Below are 27,406 nucleotides of genomic sequence, written 5' to 3'. Positions count from 1 at the left end.
GTTCATGGAAAGGGACGTGTTGAGGGATGGAAAATTCGGCTCTTGGGGCAGCAGTGTCAAAAGGAACTGACCCTGGGGTGGGTGGCCGTGAGAAGGGCTCACTTCAGACTGCTAGGTGGCAGATTGAGGACACTGGCCTTGTGGTAAATGTTCAGGCATTCATTCATTCAGGAAGCATCCACTGCCTTCGTGTGCCAGGCCCTGTGCTGTGCCCAGGGCAGGGGAGGGACCGGCCAGAGGTGAAGCAGACAGTCCTTGGGTGGCTCAAAGTCTCCTGAGGGTCTCTGACTAGGACTGAAGACATCATTGGACAGAAAAAGAGGCTGACTGGGTATTGTCACCTCTGCTTTCAAACAGAGGCAGTGAGATGTCGGGGACAGGCCTTGGGTTCTGAGATCAGGGCCAGATTGGGCGGTCTTCTAGCTCTGCCCTTCTGAGCTGTGTGGCTTTGAGCAGCAATAATAACTAAGCACAATAGTCATAGCTGATGTTTATTCAGTGCTCAGTTTACGTCTAGCACGTCACTTTACTTCTTTGAACCTGTTTCCTCATCTGTAAAATGGAATGGAGTAGGAGTTAGTCTACTTCTCAGGGTTACTATAGGGCTTGAATGGGACCATGTAAGTGAAAGAGTTTGGTATAAGCTTGAGCTGTGTGGTAACTTTAGTTATTTGTGGGGCTGTAAAGGGGCCCCGTGTTGTAGAAACACAGGGAAGCAGGAGGATATTTATTCCTAATGGAGCCAGGTAGTGGTTTTGGGGGAAGGGTGTTTCTCTTCACCAAAAAGATATGCGATTGTGAGCAAGGCTTTGAAGGGTAGAGAGGGGGATAAAGAGAAGGACTTTCCAGGGGTCGGGTATCCTGTGTGCAAAAGTGTGGAGGAGGGAAAGTGTAGGGATGTTTGCAGAACAGTCCTGGTACAATGAATGGCTAAGCCTGGCGCCCCATGAATCGCCAAGGATGCAGTCAGGTAGGATCTTTGGCCCCGGGGCCAGCTTTGAGGCAAGCAGATTTCCTTCCCTAACATTATCCCATCTACGGCTGAGTGAGGAGCGGGCTGGAGGGTGAACCGAGAGTGATTACAGAGCCCTGTTTCTGGGTCTCTCCCACCTACCTCTAGGGGACGGTCTGGCAGGAATGTGACCCACCCACCCCTTCTGACCTCCTTAGCTGGGGGTCAGGTTCGGGCATCCCTGGAGCGATGAGCCGGGTGGCTCTGGGGAGCATGTGGCCCAAGACAGGAGTCAGTAGAGCTTAAAGAACAGGTGGATGGAGGGGAGGACAGACGAAAGAGGGGAAGGACAGACGAAAGAGTGCGAGGCGGGGTCTTAGGAGTAACAGGCACAGGGAGCTCACACTTGGCAAGCATCTCCTATGTGTTGTACCAGCCCTTTGAGGTAGGTACCCTCACTTTACAGATGGGGAAACTGAGGCTCAGAGAGGTGAAGTGACTTGCCCATTTCTTTGTCCAGTCATTCATCATTCAACGCTTATGTATTGGGCAGAGGCTCCGTGCCAAGCGCCGAGGAGTCAGGGGTGACCATCTCTTGGCTACTGTCCCCTGCGGTGGGGGTCCGGGGGAAGTGTTGTGAGGTCGCATTGCGACCTCGTCGGCACTCGAACCCAGGTCTCACTATTTCCAAACCATCACTTTGGATCCGGACACAAGCCCCGTTGCACGGCTCGCGCGGCCGCTGGAATCCCCGGTACCTCCACTTTCCCTAGGGTCCCACCTGCCGCACCTGGCCCAGGTGAGTCCCGGGAGGTCCCGAGCGCCGCCGGAAGGCGGCGAGCGGTTCCGGCAGGTAGGGCGGGGCGGGGCCGGGGCGGGGCTGAGGGCGGGGCCAGCCCGCGACGCCAGGAGCCCGACCGGATTCCGCGCCCTTCTGCCCGCGCCCTGCGCCCCGCGCCGCCGCCGACATGGGGGCCTGTCTGGGCGCCTGCTCCCTGCTCAGCTGCGTGAGTCCCGCCCCCGGCGCCCGCCCCCGCCGCCTGCCCCTTCTTCGGCCTCGCACTTTTGTCCTGTCTTCTTCCTCCAAATAGTTTCTTCTTTTGCCTTCCTCCAAACTTGTCTTTCTGGGCCCGCATCCCGCCTCCTCGCCCCTCGGGTCGCCCCTCTCACCGACTTCCCCCGCCCCCATCCCGGGCCCGCGGGCGCCGGGGACAGCTGGTGTCCGGGGATCGGGTTACCGCGGGGGCGGGGGTGGGGCGCGCTCGGGCGGGGGAGGGGGTGTCCTGGGCGGGCGCCCCTCCAGGGAACTGGGGAGACTGAGGCCCAGAGCCCGGGGCGGCTGCGGCCCCAGCTGGCTCAGCTTGGAGTCGTCCTGGCAGTGCGCCTCTGGTCTCCCTCCCGGACGCTCTCTTTGTGTGGCCTGCCGGACCCTGTCCCTCTCTGCCGTGTGTCTTTCTCTGTTTCTCTGGCATTCTGTCAGTTGGTCTTTCTGTCCCTACCCGTCTGCCTCAGTTTGTCCATTTGTATGTGTCTGATATCTGTCCGTTCGTTTGTCCGACTGTCTTTGTCCGTCTGAAGCCTCTCCATCTGTCATTGTCTGTCTAGACGGCTCCGTGTCTGTCCGCCGGGGTCTGTCTGCCCGTTCAGTCTGTCAGTCTCTCTGTGTCTTGTCTCTGCTTCGTTCAGTCTGGCTCAGGCTAATTCCTGGGCACTTCCCCAATGAACCCCAGACGCTTGCCCTCTGGGCCCCAGAGCCGAAGTTGGGGGAGGGGAGGAGGCCTCCTTTGCTTTTCTAAGCCGGTCTTGAGTGAGGGGTGCGGGTTACCACCGCCATCGGCCCAGCTCTGGGTGGGAAAACCCGGGAACTGAGGGAGGTTGGGGTGTGTGGGGGAGGGATTACCTGGTCGTCTGCTCGGGGACCTGGGGAGCAGCCAGCAGAGGGGAGGAGCGTCCGCCAGACCCCGGCTGGGAGGCCCCTTCTCTTTTCTCCTTTCCCAGCCCCCTCTCCCTTCCCTCTTCCCTTCATGAAATCTGAGGTTCATTCAGGCAGCCCCCTCCCCCTCTGCCCCACACAAAAGATGAGCAGAGAGGCAGGAGGGGGAGTCTGGTGGCTGCTGAAATCCCAGTTTCCTTTGTCCCTGATTTGTGCGAGTGTGTTAGGATGGGGGTGTAGGAGTGGACAGATATCTGCACAGAGAGGCTGCATAGTGGGTTCCTGGACTCTTGTCCTCCCTGGGCCTCTATTTCCCCATCTGTGAAGGGTGTGTGTGTGTGTGTGTGTGTGTGTGTGTGTGTGCGCGCGTGCACGCGCGTGCGCGCACACCTACGGGAGGGGGAATCAAGAGCTGGTCCCTGAGATCCCTGCCTGCCCAGTGAAACCAAGGTTTGGGCTAGGGCTCTGGCCAGAAAGGGTTTGCTTCCTGATGGGGGAGGGAGAGTTTCCTTGGAGTTGACCAGAATTCCATCAGGCTGGGCTATCCTGGGGATGGGGGGAGTGTTGAAGGGAGACCTGCCATTTCTCTGTGCGTCTGTCTCCCTGTCTACCTCCCTCATAATGCTGTTGGGAAGATTTAAAAGTGCCCCGCCCTGTTAGAGTAAGTGCTCCAAATAGGAGGTATTGTTATTATCATCTTAAAAAGGTGGGTGGAGACTTCCCTCTGGAGCCAGTTGCTGGTCTCTGAGTCAGACGCCTACAATGCTGAGTCAGAAGGCACCTGACAGGCCTGCTCCAACCCCCAGTTTACCGATGAGGAGGCTGCAGCCCAGAGAGGTTAGCTGACTTGCCTAAGGTTGCACAGTGAAAGGAGGAGGAACTGCACAGTCAGGATTAAAATCTGATTCCTGGTCTAGGCTTCTGCCCACACCTTCCCTCCCTTCACATCCTGGATGCTGAGGGATAGGGTTGGCACAGAGTGGAATTGGCAGGTTCGCTTAGGAAGTATCTAATATCTGCAAGGGACCTGCCCCTCGGGGCAGGGGCCTCCCCTTGGCGTTCTGACCTCTGACATTTACTGAGTACTTACTGCATGCCAGGTGCTGTGCCGAGCCCTTCACCCCTGCCATCTCATTACGCACCCCACCCGCCAACCCCATGACATAGTTATCCTATTTTACAGATCATGATACGGACAATAGCTGCCGTTTACTGAGTGCTTACTGTAGGCCCAGAGCTCACAGCCCAGAGCTGTCCAGTGGTAGCCCAGGCCCAGCAGTGTAGTGAGCACTTTGTATGTACCCTTTCATTTAATCCTCACAACGACCCCAATGAAGCAGTGAATATTATCCCCATTTCACAGCTGAGGAAGCTGGATCAGAGAGGGAAGATGATTTCCCCACAGCCACACAGTATTAAGTGGTACAGTTGGGCACTACTGGATACCAATAACAACCTGTTTCAATGGACATTGCCCCACAGGAGTGAAGTTCTAAGGGGGGGTTGCCAGGCATCTTTAGAGGGAACATTTTGGCATACATGGGTCGGTGGGGAAGACTTTTGTCCCTCCTGCCGTGACGCATTTGCGTCTGCCTCTTGGTCAGATGCAAATGCGTCACGGCAGGAAAGGGACAAAAGTCGCTCTCTTGGTCAGCATTTGGACTGGGCTGAAGGTGAGTACTGGCTGGGAGGAGATGAGATGGACCCACTAGGGATGGGAGTCGCCAGCCAAGCCAGCACATGGTGAGCTGGATGGTCAGCAGATATTTAAGGAGGACCTTCTACAGTCGAGGGAGTGTGAAAGGCCTTTGGCTCAGACCCATTGGTCTTGGTCCTGGCTTGGCCTCTTCTCAGCGGCGTGACTGAGGACCTCTCTCCTTGTCTGTAAAGTGGCGAGAACAACGGCACCTGCCTCAGCACGTCAGGAGGGTTCAGTGAGACTTAGTTAGCATGAAACTGGCGTGCGGCGGCTGCTCTGTAAGCTCCCGCCAGTGGTAACGTGCTGGAGACCACTTTCGAGGAATGGGGAACCTAGTGAAACCCAGGGCTGTCTGATGGGCTCCAAGCCACCTCACTGCCCTGCCCAGAGGCCCATCTTATGGCTGAGGAAACTGAGTCCCACTTGTCTAAGGTCATACTGCCAGCTGGTGGCAGAGTCCAGACAGGGCCCTCTCCTCTTCACACTGCGTGGGGAAAGGAAGTATGCTTTGAGTAGTCTTGGGCTGACCTCTTCTCTCCTGTGTTTGGTCTAGTGCTAGGGTGGCTCGGCCAGTTATGGGGTGCCACGGAACCTCGCAGCGTAAAGACTCACAGACCCCGGGCTCCTGAGTTCTGAATTCTCCATTCTGAGAACCTGGCTGGTGCTAAGATTCCCCCGCTCTTATTTCTGGTGCTTTTCCATTGCTGCCTTTCCCCTGAGTGCATTTGTGGAGGGGGTGTTGTAATCTGAGTGTGGGAACAGTTTGTAGTCTGCCTTGGCCTTTCACATTGCATCACAAGCATAGCCTGTGTTGCTGTCAGTCTAGTGGCTTTCATCTTTCCAGCCTCTATAACATTCCATGGAGTCAGTGGGCCACCGCTGTCCCCTGGTGTTGGGCAATGAGGTCATCTGCAGTTTCCTGATAGTCTAATAAGCTCATACAACCTAAAGCTTCGTGCCTGTTTTAGTTTTTTTCTGAATTTAACATTTCTATTTTTTGATAATGAAAATCAACTTTATCGGGGTATAATTTATATTTAACTATATTTAGTTGTATATGCCCATTTAGGTGTTCCCAGCACATCTGCTCCATTCAGCAGAGAGATGCCTCTTAGGGATCATGATGTACCATGATGTACCACGATGTAATGATGGATATTTAGTTATTTTCAGCTTTCCCCTATTATTTTCCTCGTGGGAAGTGTCACAGTGGACTTCCCTGTGTACATGTGTGCGCACGTGTCTGCCTTTACTCCCGTGGGCTGGTATTTCTATAGGAAGAGGTTGTGGTAGGAGTGATCCCCAGAGGTGGAGTGGGGATAAGAATGTATGAACAACTCCAAGGAGGCTCCAGAAGCAGGGGCGGGGGCTGTGTGTATTGTTCTCTCCCTGACCTGGTCTCTCTGGCTACCAGCCAGGCCCTTGGAAATCCTAAGGTTTCAGGTATCAGGAATACCTGGATTCTGATCTCCAAAAACCACAGTGAGTTGAAAGGCCAGGCTCCCTGACTGCAGTGTGCAGCTTTTCTCGTGTCTCAAATGTCTCAAATTGAAATGGTATCAAGCCAGAGCTGGACCCTGACCTGGGTACTTGGGCACTTGGTTCCTGAGATCATACCTGTTGGCCTCCCTTGGTTTTCTTGGGCACTGGAGGGATTGTTTTCATCGCTGGGCTGTTTTGAAATTTAATGAGTGCCATCAGTGACTTAGCAGGCCCTGGTGCAGACAGACTTGAACTTGAATCCCAGCTCCTTAGCTCACTTGCTGTGTGACCTTGGCCGCATCACCTCTCCGAGTCTCAGTTCCCCACTTGTAAATGGGAAGTTACAACACACTTCATAGTGTCCGTGAGGCTTAATCTAGACAAAGCCCTTATCATAGTGTCTGGGACAAGTAACTCGTCATAAAGGGAAGCTGTTACTGTTATTACTTGAATCTCAGCACTGCTGTTCGCTTACTGTGTGACTTCTGGCAAGTTTCTTAATCTCTCTGATCTCAGAATGCTCTTTACGGTTTACAAAACACTTCTTCTGGCATTTGCTTATCTCCTCACCGCCCCCGCCCTCCTCCAAGGTAGCCATGAACAGGAGTCAGGATTGGGGTGGGGTTTGCAAGATACAACCAGAAATTGCTGGATGATTTGGACCATGAGGGAGAATTTCATTCGGCATTCACTTAGCAACTGTGCTGTTACTTGGCTTTGTGGGTGAGAGAGATGGGTAAGAAGGAGCATTCTCAGGGGCATTTCCAGTCTGGGGGAGAGGTGTGGGGGATACGGGAGGGCAGCTGCCCCTCAAGCAGAGTGTGCTCTACCCCTTGTGACCAGTCCAGAAAGCAGGGGACGGGGCCTCCGAGGAGCAAGGGGCCCTTTTTCAGCCTGCTCTCCACAAAGCTGGTCACTCAGCATAAGGCTGTTCCTGTCCCTCCGGCTTTGAGAGGTGATGCCCAATGGCAATGGATGCCCATTGCTCGTGGGATGAACACGAGGATCCTGCACATGGCTGCCGGGCTCTGCCAGCCTGGCCGACCTCACCGCTCGCTTGCTTATGAAGCTTTGGCCATAGGGACTTCTTTCCATTCCTCCAACGCTCAGCTCCTGTCCGCCCCAGAGCTGCCTCAGGCTCCGTTCCCTCTGTCTGGAACACTCGTTCTTCCCCTTGGTCAGGAGAGTGAATCCTCATTGTTCAGCTCTCAGCTTAAGTGTCACTTCTTCCAGGAAGTAACCCACTACCCCCAATCTAAACTAGGCCCCCGCCGGTCACTCTCATGGCAGCACGTATGTTTTCTTCTTCACACTCACCATGACGGGTGTAATGACTTACTGAGTATCTTTCCTGCCCTTGGAAGCTCCAGGATGGCAGAGCCTGTGTCTTTCTTGCCCTCCAGACTCTTAAATACCTGAATGAGGAATCAGGGCTGTTTGAGGGAAGAGAAACAGTGAACCAGATGTATCTGGATGTGGGCCCACTTCCTCCAAGGCTGGGCTGTAGAACTGGCTCCCAAGGGATGAGTCTACAGCTACGAAAGGCGTGGCATCAGCAGCCCCTAAGTGATTTCAGCCAGCCCTAGGGAGGGAGGGGCTGACGGAGGGCAGAGGAGCTGGAGACAGAAAGGGCTGGACGCCTCTGCTGTCCCAAACTGGTGCAGCCCCAGAGCGGGAAGTCACAGCCACCCACATTCTTCATTCCATTCATTCAACAGATGTTGATTTATCAGCGCTTGCTCTTTTTGAGGTCTTAACATACGTCTGGTATGATGCCAGACGCTTTACATTTGTTCAGCAGATAGTCACTGAGCTCCCGACGACGTGCCAGGCACAGTTCCCACCCCTGGGAATACCATGGTGAACAAAACATCAAAACCCCTTGCCCTGGTGGGGCTTGCACGCTAGCAATGAGAGGCCGGCAACACGAGTAAACTGTGAAGCCAATCAGGTGGTAGTAAGTCCTACAGAGAAAAATAAAGCAGGGAAGGGACAAAGGGAACCTGAGTGAGTTACAATTTTTTTTGGTCGTGCTGCGAGGCTTGCGGGATCTTAGTTCCCCGACCAGGGATTGAACCCGGGCCGTTGGCAGTGAAAGCATGGAGTCCTAACCACTGGACCGCCAGGGAATTCCCAGGGAGTTACACTTTAAAATCCCTACAGGACTTTCCTGGCGGTCCAGTGGTTAAGACTCTGCGCTTCCACTGCAGGGGGTGCGGGTTAGATCCCTGGTCGGGAACTAAGATCCTGCGTGCTGCGCAGCGCTGCCAAAACAATAAAAATTAAAAAATAAAATAAAATCCCTACAGTATTTCATTCTTAGAACTGCTATGTGAGAAGCAGGTACTGTTAGGATTCCCATTATATGGAAGAGGAAACTGAGGTTCAGAGAGCTTGAGTGAGCTGTATAAGGGCACATAGCTAATCAGTGAAAGAGCTGGCCTTCCGGATTTTTTTTTTCCACTCTGCCTCCTCCTAAATAAGAAGCACTGTGACCCCAGCTCTCTCGCCGAAGCCACAGTAACACCTGAGATAGATCCAGGTTTGAATCTGGGTTCCGTTGCTTACTGGCTGTGTGTCCTTGTGGGACCCAGCCTCTTCCAGCCTTGGTTTCCTTGGCCTCTCCCTTGGGCTTGAAAGTTAGATGGGGTGACATCTGGGGAAGAGGTGTCCCTTCGTGGTGTGGCACAGGCAGTCTCTGCGTAGGTTTGGAGATATTGAGCGGGCAGCGGGCAGTGGGTGGATGCTGCGTGCTTGGGCGGGGAAGGGGAGAGGAGACTGGAGAGTAAGGTGCCATCCTGGCCTCCCCGCAGGCGTCCTGCCTCTGCGGCTCTGCCCCCTGCATCCTGTGCAGCTGCTGCCCCTGCAGCCACAGCTCCACACTGAGCCGCCTCATCTTCACGGCCTTCCTCTTCCTGGGGGTGCTGGTGTCCGTCATCATGCTGAGTCCCAGTGTGGAGAGCCAGCTCTACAAGGTGAGCCACCTGCGGGACCTGGCCTCTGGCAAAGGCTCAGCTACCAGGGGGCCCAGGCTTGGGGGCCCAGCTGATCAAGAGGTGGGCAGGAATGCCAGCGCACCGATGATCCAAGCTTGACGATGGAGGGTCGTTTCTTCATATTGGGAGGAGGGTTTGAGCCTTATTGTTTCTCATAAGCCTTGGTCCCCTTGGGAAGTGTCATGAATCATTATCGCCATCCCTGCCAGACACTGGCCCAGGGTAAGCTCTCCCCACTTTAATGCATGAGCCCAGTTTGAGGGTCCTAAGTCTTCCCTTCATCTCAGTGTTTCATAGCCAGTGGGATAGTTAGGCCAGAGGTTCTGACATACTAGTGTGTACAGAGCATGAATTCCCTGGGAAGTGTGCCAGTCATGCAGAATCTCAGACCCTGCCTTAGAGACTCTAGTTCTGTAGGAGAGGGGAACCTCCGGGGATTCTGATGTAGCTGGTGGGCGGAGAGCACTTTGGGAAATCCTGCCCTGGACCGTGCCATGCCTTCTGTTTGTCCCTGGGGGGCTCACTCATAGGGCTTCAGCCGCAGAGGTGGGTGGAAATGGAGATGGGCCATGGGTGGAAGTGGGAGGCTCGGGTGGCCCTCCTGGGAGAGCCTCCTGCCTGGCGGCCTGGGCAGAGTCAGCCCGGGTTCTGGGTGGGGTGGGGTCTTCCAGCTGCTCTGTCTGTCTCCACAGCTGCCCTGGGTGTGTGAGGAGGTGGCCGGGTCCCCCGTCGCCCTGCAGGGCCACATCGACTGTGGCTCCCTGCTCGGCCACCGTGCCGTCTACCGTATGTGCTTCGCTATGGCGGCCTTCTTCTTCCTCTTCTCCCTGCTCATGATCTGCGTGCGCAGCAGCCGGGACCCCAGGGCTGCCATCCAGAATGGGTGAGGAGGGGTCCCACCTGCACCCTGGGCCCCTCCCACTGTGGTTTTCCCTATCCTCGGCCTGTCTCCAGCAATCTCCAGACCCTAACCCTCCGACTCAGGGGCCGCTGAAGCCAGGAGGGCACAGCACAGAGGTCGGCTCATCTAGTAGTTCCCATTTCTCAGATGAGGAAGCAAAGCTCAGGAAAGGCAACAGCATCCCTAGGGCCGCACACCAGTTTAGTGACACAGTTGGGGTTAGAGCCCAGGTGACCGTCCTCACCCATCATTGGTCCTTCCCTCTGCCCCTCGGGGCTTTTTCCAGGGCCAGGACAGATTTTCTGTGCCTGTCAGACCATCAGGAAGTCTCTCTCACCTCTCCCAGTACCTGCTCTTCAGGGTTGGGGTTCTGGGGGTCCAGCCTTCTTCTCTCCCCCTACTCAGCTTTCTTGTCTGTCCTCCCCCTTTCCCCACCATAGGTTTTGGTTCTTTAAATTCCTGGTTTTCGTGGGCATCACCGTGGGCGCCTTCTACATCCCTGACGGCTCCTTCTCCAACAGTAGGTGGCCCTGCTGGGGAGGGATGGGGGCTACCAAGGGTGAGCGTGCTGGCCCCCAGCACACAGACCCCAGACTACTGGCTGGGTCCTTGCCTCCCACCCAGGAGAACAGGACTCTGGTGCTTGGCCACATGGCCTTTGGGCAACTTGGGGTTGGGGGGACCCCCTTTGACCCCGACCCACACCCTGACACAAGGCATCTCTGTGCATGGCCAGGGGCTCCTGAGGGCGGGGACTTTGCTGCTTCTCAGTGTCCCCAGTACAGGGTGTGGCACAAATGACTGTTGAATGTATAAAAGTGAGCGTGAGAAGAGACCCAGACCCAGGGGCTGCTGCGCCATGGCTGGACCCCCTTGCCTCCCTCCCCTCTGCCTGCCTAGTCTGGTTCTACTTTGGTGTCGTGGGCTCCTTCGTCTTCCTCCTCATCCAGCTGTTGCTGTTCATCGACTTTGCGCACTCCTGGAACCAGCGGTGGGTGAACAAGGCTGAAAAGAGCGACTCCCGCGCCTGGTATGCAGGTCAGTGCCACCCAATGGCCTCATGAGGGGGCTGGGCTACCTGAGGAGTTGGGGCGGGGGGGTGGTCCCTGAAGCTGGACAACGGCCTGGAGGGCATCTCGAGCTGCCTCCTAAGGGCAGGACCTGAGCCGTCCGTGTCACGTGGAGGGAAGGGTGTGTGGCAGGGGCCCGCTGACCCGGGGTGGCTGAGGTGGGGTCAGATGAGAGCTGCACTGGAGAGTTCAGAGGGATCTGGTTGAGCCAGCCCTGCAGAGCGAGCCACGAATGACACCTGGTCATTGAAACCCCAGTGGCAGAACGGGTCCCTTTTCAGTTCTTCTGAATTGATCAAGAAGAAAGGCACTCTTCAGGGCTGATTTGATTTTCACACCTCCCTGATCACCAGGCATCTAGTTCACTTTTTGAGAGATTGTTCTCTATTCATTGTCTTTTTTTTTGGCTGCGTTGGGTCTTTGTTGCCGCGTGCGGGCTTTCTCTAGTTGCGGCGAGTGGGGGCTACTCTTCATTGCAGTGTGTGGGCTTCTCATGGCGTGGCTTCTCTTGTTTTTGTTTTTGTTTTTTCTTTGCGGTACACGGGCCTCTCACAGTTGTGGCCTCTCCCGTTGCGGAGCACAGGCTCCGGACGCGCAGGCTCAGCGGCCATGGCTCACGGGCCCAGCCGCTCCGTGGCATGTGGGATCCTCCCAGACTGGGGCACGAACCCGTGTCCCCTGCATCAGCAGGCGGACCCTCAACCACTGCACCACCAGGGAAGTCCCCTCTATTCGTTGTCTTTATTTTTATGGTGACCTTTTTTACAGCAAGTGAATCATTTTAGTTCAGGGTGGGGCAGGAGCTCACAAAGCCTGGGTGAGGGACGGAAGTTTTTTTGTTTTTAATAAATTTATTTATTTTAAATCTTTTTGGCCGCGCTGGGTCTTCGTTGCTGCGCGCGGGCTTTGTCTAGTTGCGGTGAGTGGCGGCTGCTCTTCGTTGCGGTGCGCGGGCTTCTCACTGTGGTGGCTTCTCTTGTTGCGGAGCACGGGCTCTAGGCGTGCGGGCTTCAGTAGTTGTGGTGCACGGGCTCAGTAGTTGTGGCTCGCGGACTCTAGGGCGCAGGCTCATAGTTGTGGTGCACAGGCTTAGTTGCATGTGGGATCTTCCCGGACCAGGCCTCGAACTGTGTCCCCTGCATTAGCAGGTGGATTCTTAACCACTGCGCCACCAGGGAAGCCCCCAGGGACTGAAGTTTAGTAGACACTCCTTGGAGGAGGAAGTTGGGGCCTGAGACCCAGTGCACTGCTCGACAAGGGATGGGGGTCCTTGCACCTCTTGACCCACCTGCCGCTGCCCCTCCCTGCCAGGCCTCTTCTTCTTCACCCTCCTCTTCTACGCGCTGTCAGTCGTGGCCGTGGCACTACTGTTCATCTACTACACCCAGCCTGGCGCCTGCTACGAGGGCAAGATCTTCATCAGCCTCAACCTCATTTTCTGTTTCTGCGTATCCATAGTCGCTGTCCTGCCCAAGGTCCAGGTGAGCCTGCCTGTCTCTGCTCCTCGGTGTGTGGGACTTCTTGTAGGAACCTTGGGGTCCTGGGGCCAGGACTGTCAGTCACAGAGGCTTGGGCCAAGAGTGTGGGCTCCCAAGTCAGCCTCCCTGGGTCAGAGTCTTGACTCGCATTTATATGCTGGCTGTCTTTGGGAAAGTGCCTTAACCTCTCTGTGCCTCTTCCGTCTCAAATGTAAAATGGGAATAATAACACTATTTGGAGTTATTCTCAAGATTGAGACCATGTTTATAAACACTTAGAACAGTGCCTGGCATATAGATATTAGAACAATGAACATTTAGAACAGTGCCTGGCGTATCCATCAGACATTGGCTATTGTTATCATTATTTTGATGTCATCATTTTTTTCATGCAAATCAGGAGAACATTAGGAAGGGTCACCGAGTGATGATTCCTAGACACCTCAAGAAGTGGTGTTAGAAGGTGCAATTCCACAGTTTCCAATCCCAGACTATCTGGGATGATGGGTGGGAGCTCCCAAGGTAATCACTTGTTCTTCAGAAGAATCCAGTGGTATTTCACAGTTTGGGATATCAGCCCACCAGGTGTTTCAGAGGTAGCTTAGATAGTCTTTGGGGGTCCTTAGCAGAAAGGTTGGGAATCTCCCTTCTGGCCAGAGCTTCCATTTCCCAGTAAGAAAACGGAAGCCCAGAGAGGGTGATGCCTCTGTTCCAGGTCACACAGAAATCAGTATTCATTCAGCAAATACCTCTTGAGCATCCACTGTGTACCAGGCACTCTTCTAGATGTTGGGGATACAGCTGTGAGGAAGAGGAGGAATAATAATAGCTAACAGTTAATGACATCTGTCATGTTATTAGTCCTTGCACCATCATCATCCCCACTTTCCAGATGAGGAAACAGAGGCTTAAAGGAGTAAAGAGACTTGCCTAAGGTCACACGGCTAGTAAGGGGTGGAGCTGGGATCTGAACCCAGGCAGACTGGCTCCAGAGACGGTGCTCCTAATCATAGAGTTCAGATTCATATTTTCAAGCGTGTCTGTGTGGTGAGGAGTGGGGAAGAACAACCGACAGGAGACGAGGCCAGCTGAAGTAATTTTGGAGAATAAGTGCTATGTGGAAAATGAAAGAGGGTATGGGCTGAAAGGGAGGTGGGCAGGCAGGGCCGGGGTCTGCTGCAGTCAGGCTTTTCAGAGCCTTTTGCGGGGGTCCTGTTTGAGCTGAAGCCTGAATATAAAGACACTGCTGGTGCAGAGATGTGGGGGAGGAATGTGTCAGGGAGAGGGCAGGGCGAGTGCAAAGACCCTGAGGTTGGAGAGGATTTGGCAGGTTCCACGGACAGAGAGGTGACCACCATGTTTGGGGAGTAGTCAGCAGGGAGGGCTGTCGGATGAAGATGCAGATGGGGTAAACGAAGGAGGGCTTTAATTCAGAGTGTGAAGAAGTGCTGCCCTTGAAGGGTTCTCAGCTGGGGAACAAGTCGGGTAATCTGTTAAGAGAAAAAATTAGGACTCTACCTTTGGGTGGGCGAGGTGGCAGTGGGTGGCCCGGGTGGTATGTTTTCCCAAAGGGTGTGGGGTGGGATGGCCCTAGGGTGGTGGGGGTTTCTGAGGTCCCCCGGTCGGGCGTGGCTGGGCTGGGTGTGGGGGGGGTGTACCCAGGTTTGGCAGGAGTCACATTGTGGGCTGCCCTTGCCAGGACGCCCAGCCCAACTCGGGTCTGCTGCAGGCCTCGGTCATCACGCTCTACACCATGTTTGTCACCTGGTTGGCCTTATCCAACGTCCCCGGTGAGTAGAGGCCTGGGTTCCAGGTGGCCTGGTCTTCCTCCTGGGCTGGGGACCCTCAAAGATGACGGGGACATTCCCAGCCCATTCCAAGACTTAGTCCTTCGGGGAGGTGGGAGGACCCCATCTGTTCCTGGAGCTGTCTCTGTTTTGTCTGCTGCGTGCTGTCGCCGGGACTTGAGTGTTGGTTGTGTGTCTGTCTGTCCCTTGGCTGTCCATCTGAGCCCATCCTCTGGGCTCCCTGGCTACAGACCTGGCCTGCGTGGGCTGAGGGTGGCCATGCTCCCCTCCCCAGACCGGAAATGCAACCCCACCCTGCTGACCCACTTGGACAATGGGACGGTCCTGGCAGGCCCTGAGGGCTACGAGACCCAGTGGTGGGACGCACCGAGCATCGTGGGTCTCATCGTCTTCATCCTGTGCACCCTCTTCATCAGGTAGGGTGGGGCCTGGTTTCTGGGAAGGAATCGTGATTGGGAGCCCTGAGGCACAAGTGACGGGAGGATATGGGCGCTGGGACACCAAGCTGGAAGGCGCCTCCACAGGCAGCACATCCAGCCCCGGCACTGCGCTGGCGGGGAAACTGAGCCCCTCAGAGGGCACAGAGTGACTGGGCAGCGGAGGTGGGGCTGAGCCCTGCCTCCTGGCCCAAGGCCTCTCCTGAGCCCGGGTTGCCGTGTGCCCAGCTCAGCCGTGTGCAGGCAGCTGTGGTGCCAGGGCCGGAGCCTGGACGGGGGCCAGCGGGTCCAGGCTCCATCACTCACACCTGTGTGTGGCCGCTTCCCCTTTCCAAGCTTCAGCGTCCTTTTCAGCTAAAGGATGATAACCTCTAATGCCCAGGGTGGCTTGTGACCCCACAGTGTCCCTTGAGAAAAAGCAGCTCATTCTTAAGATCACATGTGCTCTTAAGAGCACATTCTTGAAGGGGTCTTAGCAAGTGCTTATCAGCGTGGACTTGAGCCTGGCACCCTGGGCAAGTCTCTCAGCCTTTCTGTGCTTCAGTTTCCTTATCTGTAAAACAGGAATAAAAATACTACTTACTGCATTGGATTGTTGCAGAGTTATGAGGAGTTAATATGTACAAGGCACTGAGAAAAGAACTTGGCAAGCAGTAGGTGCCAAATAAGTGTTTGCCATTATTGCAAAGAACTATTAATATTTGCACAGCTGGGTGGCTGGGAGTGGCTGTTTTGTGTCACCAGACGGTAATATCAAGTATACTTGTTGTTGACACTGGCAGACTCAGGTATTGCCTCCCTGCGGCCTGGCATTTCTCCAGGTGCCACTTTGTGTGTCTGCACCTCCGCCCTGATCTTTTCTCCCCCAGTCACCCTTCCTGGGCAGCGCCCGTTTGCCTGTAAGCAGCACACCTGCTTCTAGGCTCCTGGGCTAGAACATTTTGAGGCTGTTTCACATTTCGTTTTGTTTTCACCTTTTTCAAAACATTTTCTCCTAGTGGAGTTGGGGCAGTTCACAAACATCTCTCTTCTTTGTCCTCTCCTTTGATTTCTCTTCCAACCCGGAAGGGCCCACGTCACCTCCATCTTACAGATGAGGAGACTGAGACTTGGTGAGGAGCAGCCACTTGTCCGAGGCCATGAGCGCACAGTGGCCGTGGTGCTGGAGCTCACTTCCCTGCCCCCGAGCTCTATCCCTCCCCATCCCCAGCGTGGGCGCAGAGCTGTGCTTCCTGATGCTTCTAATACACCTCCCTGGCCTTCAGTCACTGGGCTGCACCTTGGAGAGCCCACAGATCCCATCTGTTCTTAGCACAGTTCTTAAAACCCAGGAAGCAAGGAAGCATAAACAGCCACGAGGGCAGGGACCACTGATGATCGCTCTTGCCCCCAGCTGGATGGCCCAGATCTAGGCTCATGTGCACTAGATATCAGCACAGTATTTGGTGATTGGGGTCAACTGAAGCTCAGCAAGGGGTGATTTTTCAATTTGATGGAATGGGCTGGAATCCAGGCCTTTGTTCACTTTTTTCAGGATACAAGTTGGATCTTCAAAATTGTATATGTGTCTCAAACTATTAAATGTAGTTAAAAACATCAAGACCTCATTGTAGAAAAGCAATGACAGAAATCATTACTATTATTCTCTCTTTATTACAAACATAGAGAAAGGGGAGGCAGTGGGTAATGCTACTTAGCTAAAATGAATAAAAGGTAAACAAATGTACCAGCAAATGAGCATTCTTATGAATATTTTTAATGAATGTAGTACCTGGTACGATCCTTTGCGGTACTAAGTTCTCAACACGTGTTTGTGGAGATGGCAAATAAACAACCAAAATAACAGGGGCCGCTTATCTGGTTTCTACTCTGTGCCAGGCACAGTGCTGGGCCTTCAAACACCATTACTCCATTTAATCCTCCCAGCAACCCTATAAGGGAGGTACTGTTATCTCTGAATTTACAGACGAGGAATCAGAGGCTCAGAGAGGTTAAGTGTCTTGCCCAAGGTCACACAGGGAGTAGGGGTAGAGTTGAGAGTCAAGGCAGTTTGTTAACTCCAGGGCCCAGGGCCTAACGTCCAGGCCGCCGGCTCCCGAGGCTCTGGGACCCTGGTGCCCATGGTCATCATGGCCAATGCCGTGGTGCGTGAGGCCTCCTGGCACTGCCCACCCACCCACCTCAGTGGTGACGGCCTGACAGCCACACGCACATCCTCCCCTCGCCTCCCCCAGTCTGCGCTCCTCGGACCACCGGCAGGTAAACAGCCTGATGCAGACGGAGGAGTGCCCGCCTGTGCTGGAGGCCACGCAGCAGCAGCAGGTGGCGGACTGTGAGGGCCGGGCCTTCGACAACGAGCAGGACAGCGTCACCTACAGCTACTCCTTCTTCCACTTCTGCCTGGTGCTCGCCTCTCTGCATGTCATGATGACGCTCACCAACTGGTACAGGTGTGTGGACGGAACCGCAATGTCCGCCGTGCGCGTGCCACTTCCCTTCCCCTCCAGCCCTGCACTGGAGTTTAAGACTTGGGCATGGAGGTGTCTCTCTAGGACCCTCCAGGGAGCCTGCCTCATCAGTGCCCCGGTTTCCCTGCCAGTGCCTAGTCCACGCAGTAGCTGGTACCTTCGCTAAGTGCTGAGAAGTGGGAATCACGGGAGGTGAGGCTGGGCCTGTGCACGGCAGACCAGGTTTACAGATCAGGGTGGTGATTTGGGTTATGGGGTCGGATTTGGGATTCATGGTTTGAGGGTTAGGAGTAGGGTGTGGGGTCAGAATCAAAGTCACAGGGTCAAGAATAGGAGTCCTGAAGTCGAGAGTTGGGATTGGGGCCATATAAAGTAACAAATTTGGTCATTTGGTTAAAATTGGGGTTACAAGTCCAGAAAGCCAGGATTGAAGTGACCAGGTCAAGGAGCTAAGATCAGAGTAACTAGGTTAGCGGCCAGAACTGGGGTCACAGGGCCAAGGGTCAAAATTGAGGTCAGAGATATCAGAACTGTGGTCATAGGGTCAAGGATGGGGTTATGGGATTGAAGGTCAGAGTCAACGTTAGAGGTCAGGACTAAAGTTAGGAGCTTCTGGGTCCCAAAGTCAGGGACCAGGAGTGCGGTCACGGAATTAGGATCACAAGGTTAGCGACCAGGATCAGGTCACAATATTATGCCTAGGACTTGGGTCAAGGTTGGAATTGAGGTCAGGTTCAGGTCTATGGTACAAGGCCATGAGCTCTATGTAGGGTCTTAAGGCCAAGTGTCAAAAATATCAAAGGGCTTCCCTGGTGGTGCAAGGTCAAGAGTCCGCCTGCCGATGCAGGGGACACGGGTTCACGCCCCGGTCCGGGAAGATCCCACATGCCGTGGGGTGGCTGGGCCCGTGAGCCATGGCCGCTGAGCCTGCGCGTCCGGAGCCTGTGCTCCACAGCGGGAGAGGCCACAACAGTGAGAGGCCCGCGTTTCGCAAATAAATAAATAAATAAATAAAAATCAGAGATGGGGCTAGAGTTTACAGGGTAAGAGCCAGAGGTGAAGTCAGGGGTCGCAACTGGATCCTAAGGTCGGGGCCGGGACTGAGGTCACAGCGTCAGGGCCAGGCTCACTGGGATGATGGTGTGTTCCAGACCCGGTGAGACCCGGAAGATGATCAGCACGTGGACCGCCGTGTGGGTGAAGATCTGTGCCAGCTGGGCAGGGCTGCTTCTCTACCTGTGGACCCTGGTAGCCCCCCTCCTCCTGCCCAACCGTGATTTCAGCTGAGGCGGCTCCCTGCGGCCAGCCCACCTGGTGCTTCGGGGCTCAGTGACAGCAGGCTGAGCGCCCGCCGCGCCTCCGGGACGTGCCTCTGAGCTGGGCCCCTCTGTTCTTAGTGCCTTCAGGGAGGAGGAGCATCAGGCCCCTCCCTCCCGCTGCCCCCCCACGCCCACCATGGAGCTGCCTCCTCCTTCCCCTCACCCCCATTCGCCCACTCTTGCCCTCTTGGGAAAAAAGGGCCCCTTGTTCTAAGGCTCCCCAGGAGAGGGTCCTGAAGGAGGGAAACACTGAGAGCTGCTCAGAAAGCAGGAGTGCTCACCGCGATGGGGTGCCCAGCACTGGGGCCCGGGTATTCCTGACCATGTACTCCAGGACACCCTGTCCCCTTCCTGGGCTCCGTGCCTTACTGAGTCTCTAAGACTCTGCCAATAAAGAAGCCGGTGTGTGTGCCTCCCATGTCTGTGCCCTTCCCCCTTGGCACGGGCCCCATCCCATCTGGGCCCAGTGCAGGGGCTGGGAACAGAATGTCAGGGCAGAGGGGCTGAAGGGCCAGACCATGAGGGGCCTTGAAGGTCAGACAGAGGGGCCCTGGCTCTGTCCTCTGGGCCATGGAGAGCCTGTGGGCTGGGGCTATAGAGGAAGGAGGGGCTTTGGCAAAAGGGAGCCTGGGGGTCAGAAAAGGGGGCCCTGGAGCAGTGTCCATATGCGGGGTGATGAGGCCAGAGTCGGGGTGGAGAGGGGGCTCACGTGGGGAGGCTGAGAGGCTGGTCTTCGGGCCATCTTACCAGCGCCCATCCTGAGGTCCTGCCCACCTCTGACTTGCCTCTAGGGTCCTCCTGAAGAACTTGTCACCACCCTCCACTTCTCCCTGCTGTAGACGTTGGCCCCTGCTCTGGCCCCAGGGTGTGGTGGGGAAGAGTGTGTGCTCTAAAGTCAGCCAAGCTGCCTGGATCCGCTGAACTGCAAGAGCCATGGGGCTCCTGTGGGGCTCCGGGCAAGTCTTCCCCTCTGGGCCCTGGCTCCTCATTCAGCAGATGGAAAAACGCCACCTGTACCCAGGCTGCTGTGAGGCTCAGGTGAAACAGGTTACCCATTTCTGAAGGCGCACAGCGATGTGCGGGGGACGGACAGGCTCCTGGCTGGGGCCTCCTGAGCCTGGTCTTGACGTTGTGATGTCCATCCTCAGGTCATAACAGAAATCGAGGTGACTGGGGTTTGTTGGGGGCTGGGATGCAGTGGCCAGGGACGCAGCCCACTTCTGAGGAGCTTTAGGGTCATGGGGGCAGCACAGGTGCACGGGTGCACCAAGGAGGTGCCTGCCACAGCCCCTGTCAGGACAGTGGGAGTCGGCCAGATCGGGGGAGCGAAAACGCCCAAGGGACAGGACGCGGCATGTGAGCAAGAGAGCAGGGTGTTGGAGGACCAATGAGAAACGTAGGGTGGTTGCAGTGCAGAGGGCATGTGGGGGTCAGGAGGTGGTGAGCTTCGGAAAGTTGGGCTGGGCCTGAGTCACACAGGCCCTTGAGGGCCGTGGTGAGGAGACCAGATACTGTCCTGAGGGTAGAGGGGAGCCATGAGGGTTTCTGAGCAGGGGAGAGGCCGTGAAGTTGTGAGCTGACCAGGGGGTGGTCCTGGAGGGTTTAGAGCAGAGTAGTGATGTGGTCAGATGGGTATTTTAGAAAAATTTTCCTGGATGAAGTGGAGGGTGTAGCAGCTAGAGGCAGGTACCAGGGCCCAGGGTGGAGTGGGTGGGGGCCTGGAGTCGGGCAGGGGCCGAGGAAGGCTTCTCTCACCTTGAGACAGATCTTGTGGATGCTTTTGTCCCCTGGTAGCTTTCAGCTGAAGGAGACCTCTCCACGGAGCAGCCTGAGCTTCCTCCCTGCAACACATGAGATTTCATTTCTCTCCTTGTTTCACTTTAGGGAGAAAAAGCCCACTTTGTGCTCCCGATAACCTTTTTCAAAGGTTTGTAGAAGTGGGCACTTTTATCCTGCTTTTGTATCCTTGTTGCTCTACAGTTTTTCAATTATTCATTCAACAAACATGTACTGAGCATGATTTGTGCCAGGGTCTGGGCTGGGGCAGGCCTGGCAGGGAAGGAAGCTGGAACCAGACTGAAGAGCCTGAATGCTGGCTAAGGAGTTTCAGGTCCCAGTTTGGCTCTGAGAAGCCACCTCGTATCCCCCAGGCAGGGAGCTCTCCCTCCGTGTTTCCTCAGCCCCTGTTCTCTCTGGCGAGACAGTGGTCACACTCCTGTACCTGGTGGTCGATGGGGGTGTCAGGTGTCAGGCCTGACCCACTGCCCCCCCAGGGGCTAGGAAGCCCACTCAGCCTGCTTGCTGTATCCCCCTCATCCCCTGCTGCTCAGCATCATGGCTTCCACACATCCTCCCTCCCCCATCTTTCCTCCATCACCTCCTTCCTCTTTTCCTTCATATCCTCTTCTCTATCCCCTCTCTTCTCTCTCACTCTCCTTTATCACCTCCCTTCCTTTGCCAATCTGTGGGACAGGCTGTAGGACCCCAGCTCTTTTTGTCTGCCAGCGCTGACAGGCTGGGCTTCCCTGCTGGACTGCTAATGGGGAAGCGGCTGCCCTCATCCCCGGAGACCTGTGCTCTGTCCCTGGACACCTGCTGCCCGACACCTGCTTCCCAACACCTGGGCTGTGGTCCCTGCAGCAATACCACCAGCAGCCTCAACCCAGCCTGCTCTGGAGCAACTTTGGACAAAGTTGTAGAACAAATATCTGGGCAGAGTGGGTGCAAGACCTGCAGATCACGTGGGGAAACAGGCAGTGTGGTGCGCTGGAAAGGGCTCTGGGCTCGGCTCCAGTTCTGTTTCCATGGCTGTCTCACCACTATCTTGTCACCTGAAGTTAGGCAACTCAGTTCCTCTCTCTGCGCCTCAATTGCAGTTTCCGTAATATGGCAATAGTAGCTGTTTTGTAAACCGTAAAACATGGTGCTTTCATGGGACAAACACTGTGGTTAACCAGCAGACATTCCCAAGCCCCTTCTCCCTTTCCTGCCTCTGTCACAAAGGCAGGAAAAGTCAACTGTCACTTTGCAGCTTCCCTGAGAGTTAGAAGTGGGTACCTGAAAACATTCTAGCTAAGTAGACCCAAGTAGGGATGCTAAGGAGCAATTCTAGAAAAGTTTCTGATTTTCTTTTACAAGGCACTACTCATTCCCCCTTTTCCTATTTTAACACAAATACGATGCCTGGAGCCACAGCAGCTATCTTGGGACAATGAGGCAAAGAGCCTGAGGATGAGAAACCAACATGGTGAGGATTGTGGTACAGAAAAATGGAAGGAGTCTAAGTCCCTGGTGCTCTTTTGAGCTGCTGCATCAACCCTACTGTACCTGACTCCAGACTTCTGTTATGTGAGGAAAACAAACACCAGTAAATTTAAGCCCCTATTAGTTGGGCATTAAGTTCCTTGCAGCTGAATACATTTCTAAATGATATAACATGTGAGATGTTTAGTGATAATAAAAATAATAAACAGGAGAAACTTACCTCCATTCCTCAGGACTATGGGCTAGCGACAGTATAGCACCCCCATATATATGTGTATACTTATAAATAACTGTATACTGTATATGTTTATATATACATACCTGTATGTTTAGTAGCAGGAGAGATTGTGACAAGACGTTTTTTTTTCCCTGCCCCTGCCCCGGACTTCAGCCCTGCTCCCATGATCTGACTAGCTTGGCACCTCTGCTTTACTCTTTCCCTCTTTCCCATGGACACTATTATACTTTGTGATATTGTGATCAAATATATATCTGGTCTTTGCCCATTTCTGGCACAGAGCTCCTAAAACCCTTGGAATTTCCTTAGTGATAAGAGTGAAAAAGTGGACAAGACAGTTTTTTGAGATATTAAATTTTCTCTCCTCTGCCAAACACATGGGAGAAGAAGGTTCTGGACCTCCTTGTCTTGGGGGAGGTCTGAGGAAGAGTGGGAAGCAGGAGAGAGAGGTTACCTGCAAAATATACTTCCCCTTCTGCCTTTGGTATCCAAAAGTCCAAGTTTGTTGAGCAGCTTCTGGGCAGTGGGGGAGGGGGTGGTGATGGGGGCAGCAGAGGCACCTCCTGGACGGAGAGGAGAGAGCCCCAAAGGAACTTGATTAGGGATGGGGGTGGTTCTTCCCAGGCCCCAAAGAAGTTCTCTATGACTGGAAGAGGAGGCCAAGGGCTGTGAGTTCTATGAGCAAAGACGTTCTATGAGCAACTCCTGCTGAGTTGGGGGAGCCAGGCAGAGCGCGGGGAGCAGGTGAGACCTCAAAGGGTGGAAGCATAGTTCCCTGCCCTGCCCGAGCTGCCCCCCGCCCCATACCACATCTTTCTTGCTCTGTCCACTGCCTTGCTGCTACTTGCAACCCCAGGACTTTTGCACTATCCAGGAGGGGTCATGTGTGTTGGGGAGGAAAATGAAAAATGGCTGAGGTTGAATTTCCCACCAGCCTGGCTGGATGGGGCTTTGCATAGAAAGAAAGTTGATATAAAACAAGTGAACAGGGCTTCCCTGGTGGTGCGGTGGTTAAGAAGCCGCCTGCCAGTGCAGGGGACATGGGTTCGATCCCTGGTCCGGCAGGATCCCACATGCTGCAGAGTAACTCAGCCTGTGTGCCCCAACAATTGAGCCTGAGCTCTAGAGCCCGTGAGCCACAACTACTGAGTCTGCGGGCCACAACTACTGAGCCCGCGTGCCACAACTACCGAAGCCCACGCACCTAGAGCCCGTGCTCCGCAACAAGAGAAGCCACCGCAATGAGAAGCCCGCGCACCGCAACGAAGAGTAGCTCCCGCTCGCTGCAACTAGAGAGAGCCCATGTGCAGCAATGAAGACCCAAAGCAGCCAAAAAATAAAAAATGTAAAAATAAAATAAAACAGATATTCTGTTTCTTGCACACCTGTGAATTGAGCTTGATACCCCCTTTAAAATAGCTGTAGATATAGGCTGATTTATGGCAACCCCGTCCCCCCAAAAAACAGTACAGGAGTGTGAAAAGCATTCATCTATTTCATTTTTTCAAGCAGCAGCACAGGATTCTATTGAGTGAATATTCTATCATTAATTTAACTAATCCTCAGTTAACGGGCATCCACATTGTTTTCAGTGGTTTTTTTGTTTGTTTGCTTTTGTCTTTCCTACTACCAGCCGCTGTGTTTCTTCTGGCAGCTTGCTGAGCTGCAGGAAGGTGGACTCCAGAGCCAAAATCCTCTAGGTTCTTATCTCAGTTTTGCCCATGAGCTACCCTCACCTCTCTGGGTCTCAGTTTCCCCATCTGCAGAATGGGGATTGTACTAGCACCCACCCCATGGGATGTTGCCGTGGTCAGTGAAATCACATCCGTAAAGGGCCTGGCACCATGCTCGGCTCACCGTAGGAGTCAAAGAAAGGGTGCCTCCTTCCTTTTGCTGGCTATCAGTCCTCAGGGACTGAGACAAAAGTCTAGGCCAAAAGATGAGGTCACCTTAGCCTTCCCTCTACCTCCAGAGACACCTGTCCTTTGCCTCTCTGGAGGAGGATGTGAGTGACAGGTGGCAGGAGGTAGGGAGAAAAATTGTAACAGGAGCCAACATTTATTGAACAGTTCCTGTGCACCGAGCCTGGAGCAAGGAACTTCAACGCCAATAGCAAGTCTATTAGTGTACAGAGAAAGCAATTCATAAGAGAAAGAAAAGATGGAGACCTTGACTCTCCCATCTTCTCTGATCCCCAGTCTAAATTAGCCTTCCCATTTCTCTTAGTTTTCTTAAAAACTCTACACTTCTCTGCATACATAGCCTTTATTACGGTGTGTGATTATGTATCCATTTGTGTGATGATCGCTGTATTGTCTGACTTCCCCTAAGGTCAAGGAGGGTGAGAACCTACTCTCGTTGTTTATCATTTCCCTGGTGCCTAGAACAGAGCCTGATAAACAGAAAATGCTCAATAAGAGAAAGGTTAGTTGATTGACTGATCATCTGAATGAGTATTAGTTGATTCTGGAGTAGCCATGAGAAAGCCTAGGGGACAGAGAGTTTATAGCAGAGTAGGAAGGGCCAGAGACCTGGGCTGAGGTCAAGAGGCCTGGGTTCTGGTACTGAATGTGCAGGGTCAGAGGAAAATTTCGAGGAATGGCTTTGAAGCTGAGACCAGCAAAATAGGTGGGAATTGGGTGGTTCAAAGAGCACAGGAAGACTGCCCAGGGCAGAGAACTGCATGGCAGCGGCTCTGCAGTAAGAGGACAGGACCATCGAGGAGCTGAGGAGCTCGAGCAGCATGGTAAGGGGTCAAGTGGTGGAGGTGGGGAGGTTCAGGCTATGGAGTTCAGAGGTCGCAGACTGGTGACCGGAATGCATGTCTGGTTTGGCCCTTGTTCTATGTTTAAAACAACAAGAACCTCAACAAAGATTATGGTGCCTTGCTCTGGAGCACACCTTCCGTCTACCTCAGCTTCCCCTGCCCCTCCTCAGCATCCCCCTGCTGCTTCATCTTTTTTTTAATAAATTTATTTATTTATTTATTTTTGGCTGTGTTGGGTCTTTGTTGCTGCTCGTGGGCTTTCTCTAGTTGCAGCGAGCAGGGGCTATGCGGTGCGCGGGCTTCTCATTGTCGTGGCTTCTCTTGTTGTGGAGCACAGGCTCTAGGCACTCGGGCTTCAGTAGTTGTGGCACGTGGGCTCAGTAGTTGTGGCTAGTGGGCTCTAGAGCACAGGCTCAGTAGTTGTGGTGCATGGGCTCAGTTGCTCCGTGGCATGTGGGATCTTCCCGGACCAGGGCTCAAACCCATGTCCCCTGCATTGGCAGGTGGATTCTTAACCACTGTGCCACCAGGGAAGTCTCTGGTTTATGTTTTAAAAGACAGTATGATGTCAGGGGGTGGAAGAAGGTCAGAGTGGGATCAGGGTGACCATTTGGGAGGTGACCATAGTAGACAGGGAAGGAGGTGACTGACTAGTGTGACAGCCCAGGAGATGGTGCAGTGTGAGCTGAGCTGGGAAATTTTTTGGACGTAAAACCAGCAGAAATTGCTGATGGGTTAGACATGGGGGTGTGAATAAAAGAGAAGAATCAAGGATGAGCCCTGGCTTTTGGCCTGAGCAACTGGGTGAATGTTATCTATTGCGATGTGGACAACTGGAGTTGGATTCGGAGAGAAGAGGTCATCAGATTTCTGTTTGGGATGTTAGAACGTCCAAGGGGAGCTACTGAGAGGCTGCATAGTTCAGGGGTTGAGAGCAAGGGCTCTGGAGCCAGACTGGCTGGGCTGGATTTCTGGCCTTTTAGTAACTGTATGGCCAAGTTACTTTAACCTACTTTAAACCAATGCCTTAATTTTATCATCTGTAAAGTGAGAATACTTATGGTACTCATTTCATAGGATTAATGAGGAGGAAATGAGTGAATTTATGTACAGTGCTTGGGACAAATATGTACTATATGTATTGTTGTTATGGTTATGATGAGGCCAAGCCAGCAGTTAGATATAAGAGTCTCGAGCTTAGGAGAGACACCAGGGCTGGAGCCATTCACTTATAAAAGGTACATGTACAATTACTAGACTGGATGATTCTTCCTGGGGGAGAATACAGAAAAGTACATGGACATGCATGTTGTTGTATTCACCACTGTATCCCCAGTACCTCACACAGTCTGCATATAATAGGTGCTCAATGAACGTGTGTTGAGTGGGTACGTTTCCCTTGGCAGAAGGCTCCTCTAGTGGCCAGATTGACCATGTCTGACCATGTCTGTCTTCCAGATGGAGTCCCCACCACCCTTGGGCCCTTTCACTGCTATATTCCCAGAGCTCAGCACGGGGCCTGGCACAATAAGCCCTCAATAAGTACTAGTAGCAGTTGGAAGAGTAAAAGGATACCTACAGGTGTGCCTAGCTCAGGGGCGAACACAGAGTAGGCCTGACCTTGGAACCTGTGCATGAACGTGACTGTTGGCACTTGGCAGCTGCGCCACCCCATTCTGTGTTCTCACTGGGTTCCTGGGCTCTAAGCTCAGGAACTAGATGTTCCAGACTCTTTTACTGGCAAGATTATGGGTACAGTTCAGAGTGTCCTGAAGAAACGTGCTCACATGATATTTAGAAGGTGGAAGAGGGTAGAATCCATCTTTCCTTCTTTGGTAACCATGATAGATGTGTGGCCTTCTGCACATGTAAGTTTTTACAGCAGCTGGATGACTCCATCCTCCGTCCCACTGCCAGTCTTCGGCCTCGGGACTGCAGGACAGCACTGACTGCAATGTGGGCCAGAACTTACTATAGTTTCTCGACTCCAGGTGGCAGCAACGTTCTAACTCTTCATATCTAGCTACGCTGTGACTCTTGACCCTAGAAGCTGGTGGCATCTCCTGACTTTACTCCTGATACCTTCTTTGCAAACATCTAATTCCCTGTGTTAAATTCCTTCCTGCTTGAAACACCTAGAGTGGCTTTTGTTTTCTTGATGGAACTCTGGTCAGTACAGCAACCTTCAGGGAGGGACAGGGTTGTGTTGCAGAAAGAGCTGGGACTCTGGAGCCAAGCAAGACTGGATTTTCATCCAGTCTTGTCCATTTTTTTAGCTGTGTAAGCTTGGGCAAGTCACTTTGTCATTCTTTGCCTCAGTTTCTCCTTCTCTAAAATGAATATATAATTAAGTAGTTAATCATCATCATTTATTAAGTATATAACATGAAATAAGCACTTTTCTAAATGCTTTGAATATATTAACTCATTGCATTGTTCCTTAATAATCCCATGGTCAGATTTTAGATATTTAAAACAAAATTTTAAAATTGAGGTAAATTAACAGGAAATTAACAATTTTAAGGTGTACCCTCCAGTGTCATTTCATACTTTCACAACGTTGCTCAAGCATCACCTTTATCCAGTTCCAGAAT

At 53.6% G+C, this 27,406-nt stretch overlaps 1 protein-coding gene across 2 annotated transcripts; it reads left to right on the top strand.

Moving 5' to 3' along the window:
* The first annotated feature begins 1,861 nt into the window (after positions 1-1,861).
* SERINC2 (serine incorporator 2) lies at positions 1,862-20,242 on the top strand. 2 transcript variants are annotated; one of them, XM_030871602.3, is made up of 10 exons: positions 1,862-1,959; positions 8,880-9,041; positions 9,755-9,945; positions 10,404-10,483; positions 10,864-11,001; positions 12,345-12,514; positions 14,211-14,301; positions 14,594-14,735; positions 16,991-17,206; positions 18,376-20,242. In XM_030871602.3, the coding sequence occupies exons 1-10, from the start codon at positions 1,921-1,923 to the stop codon at positions 18,509-18,511; spliced, it is 1,365 nt and encodes a 454-aa protein (XP_030727462.1). In that variant the 5' UTR covers positions 1,862-1,920; the 3' UTR covers positions 18,512-20,242. The 2 variants fall into 2 exon arrangements, with proteins under 2 accessions (XP_030727462.1, XP_069901727.1); XM_070045626.1 differs by having other exon boundaries at positions 1,920-1,959; positions 8,921-9,041.
* The last annotated feature ends 7,164 nt before the right edge of the window (positions 20,243-27,406 follow it).

Source organism: Globicephala melas, chromosome 1, assembly GCF_963455315.2.
Source record: "Globicephala melas chromosome 1, mGloMel1.2, whole genome shotgun sequence".
In the NCBI taxonomy this organism is placed as follows: Eukaryota; Metazoa; Chordata; class Mammalia; order Artiodactyla; family Delphinidae; genus Globicephala; species Globicephala melas.
Note: the sequence above shows the minus strand (reverse complement) of the source record. Positions and strands in the feature narration are given on the sequence as shown.

Coding starts and splice junctions, on each gene's coding strand:
- SERINC2 (XM_030871602.3), top strand. CDS start 1,921: ATGGGGGCCTGTCTGGGCGCCTGCTCCCTGCTCAGCTGC. Junction 1,960..8,879: donor CCTGCTCCCTGCTCAGCTGC/GTGAGTCCCGCC, acceptor GCCTCCCCGCAG/GCGTCCTGCCTCTGCGGCTC. Junction 9,042..9,754: donor TGGAGAGCCAGCTCTACAAG/GTGAGCCACCTG, acceptor CTGTCTCCACAG/CTGCCCTGGGTGTGTGAGGA.